Genomic DNA, 4376 nt, shown 5'->3' on the forward strand with positions numbered 1-4376 from the left:
CAAGAAATGAAGGAGACTTGACAGTATGACTAAATTATCCGTATATTTATGAAATTGTGGACCAAATTAATCATTTTCATAATACAAGACCAAAATTATTAGTGTAAATGTAGGGATGAAATTGGTCATTTACCCATTCTATTTATTTATCTATTTACTTCTATTTCTATTTACTATATATACTAAAATCTTTCCACGTTCTCTCTCCTATGCCACATGTTAGCGTCTTGTTAAAAATTTTCCGCTCAATTTTTTTTTACTTCCTGCACTTCATAAAATACTTCCTGCACCTCCTTTCAATTTTATGGATGACCATGCATAAGTGAATTATGGATTAACAGTTTTGTAAGTTATTTTTAGAATTATGGAATATTTGTGTATTTTGGAATAAAAAAAACATAATCATCTTTAAAAAATATAATTACAAATAGGTAATCTATAATGATATTTTTTATTCCGAAATAGGAATTCTGAAATACCTTTTAGAATATGTATGCTATTTCACTTCATATCTTTGAGGTTCATCATTCGAAGAAATAATCAAATTTTTAAAGTTAAAGGAGGTGTAAGAAGTATTTCACAGGTGCAATAAGCAATTACTTCTCTCTCCCCTCTCACTATATTTTACTATTTTCTAATAGATTTTTCAGCTCAAATAATGACTATCATTTCCTAACATGTCAACATTTACTTTCTAATTCTTTTATTTATAAAAAAAATTTATATTTTATAATTTATATAAGACTTAGATACTAGGCATATGAGTAAGACCTACCGTTTAAGCTCGCACCTACAAAAGATGTAGCCGGTATAACTCTCTACGAAACCCACAATATAAACGGGTTCAATCAATCTAAATAAACATCATCTTTATTGGATCCTCAAACACTACTCAACCAATAATAAATTAAGGCATTTAGTTTCTATTTTACATTTAAGTTTTACTAAAAAACCTGTAATTTAAATGGACTAAAAAAATCATGGCAATTGCTAGGGGCACCAGCAACATTGCTGGTGCACCCAGCAATTTTTTAAAAACCCAAAAATGCCCCTGTACTTTTTCCTTGTATAAAAACTATTTTTTTTCATTCTTCCTTTTTGCTTTCTCTCTCCTGCGTTTCCTCCACTCTGGTGTGCGTTTTCTCCATTCTGGTGCTTGTGCTGTGCGATTTTTGTCGATGTTGGATGTGCTTGTGCTCTTCTTTGGTGTGATATTTGTCAAGTAAGGTACGTAGCTGGTTTGTGTGGTTGATTGTTTATTTTTGGTAGTAGAATGATGTAAGTTTGGACGCAAAAATTTTTCTTCCAGGGAACACATTACAACTACGGAAGAAAAAAACTTGTTCCGAGGAATCACGCGGAAGACGCCTTTCGTAAGATTCCATGAAAGAAGCAGTCTTCCGCAATTGATATTACAACTGCGGAAGACTGCTTCTTCCGTGGAGTAATTTGTTTTATTTTATGATTTTTTTGTTTTAAGATTATTTTGAATGTTATTTTGGTTAATTCTATTTGTAATTTATGTGAAACATAAAAATATATTTGTTGGTTGAATTGTTGATTTTTTTTGCCTAGGTTGAGGTATTTTTTGGTTAAATGAGCTTTGTAGGTTATAATTTTGGAATTATGTAATTAAAAGTTGAATTTGGTTATGTATATGTAGATTAAATATTTGTGTGAGGTTGTCAAATGTTGAATTAGTTTGATATTGATAGTTTGTAAATTTTTTTGGGATGCTGTATTGTTCAAATTATTTAGTTGAATGTTGAATCAGGTGATATTTATACTTTGAATTAAGATGGACGAAGATCAATGGGCATATTACAGTGCGATGTCCGAAGAAGTTGATATGGATTTTCAAAATGAAGAAGATTGTGGTGTGAATGAAGCACATGTTGATTGTTCAGATGCTTTTAATACTTCTTAGGTAATCATGTCGATCAGTTTTAATTGTTTGGTCTAATGTATGATTTGTGTATAAATTAATATGTCGTGGTTGTGTCCTAGGTCTTTGAAACTCGAGAAGATGTTTTGAAGTGGGCTCGAACGGTTACCCATGAAAATGATTTTGTTGCAGTAATTATGAGGTCTGATACATATACTGGCAGCAGAGGAAGAACTTCATTTGTCTTAATTGGGTGTGAAAGGAGCGGTAAGTACAAGGGTAGGAAGAAAGAATTTGTTAGAAAAGACACAGGTACTAGAAAATGTGGTTGTCCATTTAAGATTCGTGGAAAACCAGTGCATGAAGGTGAAGGTTGGGCGGTGAAGCTGATTTGTGGGATTCACAACCATGAATTGGTGAAGACCTTAGTTGGACATCCATATGCTGGGAGATTGACAGATGATGAGAAGAATATCATTGCTGATATGACGAAGTCGAATGTGAAACCAAGAAACATCCTGCTAACGCTGAAGGAGCACAACAGCAGCAGTTGCACCACAATCAAACAAATCTACAATGCAAGAAGTGCATACCGTTCTTCAATCAGAGGAGATGACAGTGAAATGCAACACCTAATGAGGCTCCTTGAACGTGTCCAATACATTCATTGGCATAGATTGAAGGATGAAGATGTGGTGCGTGATTCGTTTTGGTGTCACCCAGATGCAGTTAAGTTATGTAACGTATGTCATCTTGTTTTTTTGATAGACAGTACCTACAAAACAAATAGGTACAGGCTCCCATTGCTTGACATTGTGGGGGTGACACCAACCAGGATGACTTTCTCTGCTGGGTTTGCATATCTACAGGGTGAGCGCGTGAACAATCTTGTATGGGCATTGGAACGGTTTTGAGGCCTTTTTTTAAGAAATGATTGCCTTCCTGTTGTTATTGTCACAGACAGAGACCTAGCCCTGATGAATGCTGTGAAAGTTGTGTTTCTGGAGTGTAAGAATTTGTTGTGTAGGTTTCACATAGACAAGAATGTGAAGGCAAAGTGTAAATGGCTTGTTGGTCAGAAGAATGCTTGGGACTACGTAATGGATAGCTGGGGTAACCTGGTAGATTGTCCTTCGGAACAGGAGTTCCCTGAGCACCTTCAAAGGTTTCAAGTAGCGTGTTCCCCGTGACCAATGTTCATTGACTACGTATGTGAGACATGGATTGTCCCACACAAGGAGAAATTTATCTTAGCCTGGACGAATAAGGTGATGCACCTAGGCAACACAACAACAAATAGGTATTTAAATGTTTTATTATATTAGTCAAGTTTCTTTTAATGATTGTTTGGAACATTATTGTTATTAATTTGTCTTCTCTGTTGTGTGTTTTAAATGTAGGGTTGAATCTGCTCATTGGTCTTTGAAGAGGATATTACAGAATAGCATTGGTGACCTTTGTAGTGTTTGGGATGCAATGAACAACATGATGATGCTGCAGCACACTGAAATTAGAGCATCATTCGAAACAAGTACACATGTTGTTGGTCATGTTTTTAAGAAAACCTTATACAAGAGGCTTCTTGGAATGGTGTCAAGGTACGCTTTAAATGAAATTTCGGTTGAGTTTGAGCGCGTACGTCATTTGAAAGACAATGTGTCTTCTTGTGGGTGTGTCTTGAGAACCACGCTAGGTCTTCCTTGTGCATGCGAGCTACAAAGGTATGAGGGTGGCAGCATCCCACTGGATGCAGTCCATATGTACTGGAGGAGACTTAATTTTTCAGACCAGGGGCTATGTGAGGCCGAAGTGAGCATCAAGGAAGAGATGGATAGAATATATAAAAGATTCGATGAACTTGATGTTTGTGGAAAAGTTACTTTCAAGAGTAAACTCCGAGAATTCGCGTTTCCCGATGAGACCTCTATGTGTCCTCCTCCAACACAGGTTAAGACGAAAGGTGCCCTGAAAAAGGTAATGAAAAGAAGCGAAAGATCGACAAAGCGTGATCCATTTTATTGGGAGTATGTTGATGCTTATCATTCGGTTCAAAACAGCAACACCTCAGTCAGACCCAGTACATCATCTTTTGCACCACCGAAGCCAGCAAGGATGATCCCTATGTTGGATCAATTTCCGCCATTTATGCATGGTTTCATTGAGGATGTTGTTGATGTGAAAACGGATGGTAATTGTGGATATCGGTCAATTTCCGCTTTGTTAGGTATGGGAGAAGAGTGTTGGGCCATGATGCGTAATGAATTGATTAAAGAACTTGGCAAATGGTCGCAAGACTACATAAAGATCTTTGGTGGCACGAAGAGATATGAACAGCTGAGGTTGTCCCTACACGTGGATGGGTTATCCAAGGTATGTGTTTTATGTTTTTTAAAAATATAAGTAATGTTTACATGACTGACACATGTATTTGTTATTTGATTTAGGTTAGTATGGACAAATGGATGGATATAACGGATATGGGATATGTAAT

The 4376-nt window shown here is 36.1% G+C and overlaps 1 protein-coding gene across 1 annotated transcript; it reads left to right on the forward strand.

Annotated features, from left to right (window-relative positions):
- Positions 1 to 2082: 2082 nt before the first annotated feature.
- LOC114367843 (protein FAR1-RELATED SEQUENCE 6-like) lies at positions 2083 to 4047 on the forward strand. Its single transcript, XM_028325098.1, has 5 exons — positions 2083 to 2792; positions 2913 to 3050; positions 3286 to 3416; positions 3762 to 3859; positions 3943 to 4047. Exons 1-5 carry the CDS (start codon positions 2083 to 2085, stop codon positions 4045 to 4047), a joined length of 1182 nt encoding a protein of 393 aa, XP_028180899.1.
- The last annotated feature ends 329 nt before the right edge of the window (positions 4048 to 4376 follow it).

The sequence above is a fragment of the Glycine soja genome, chromosome 1 (genome assembly GCF_004193775.1).
Source record: "Glycine soja cultivar W05 chromosome 1, ASM419377v2, whole genome shotgun sequence".
NCBI lineage: Eukaryota > Viridiplantae > Streptophyta > Magnoliopsida > Fabales > Fabaceae > Glycine > Glycine soja.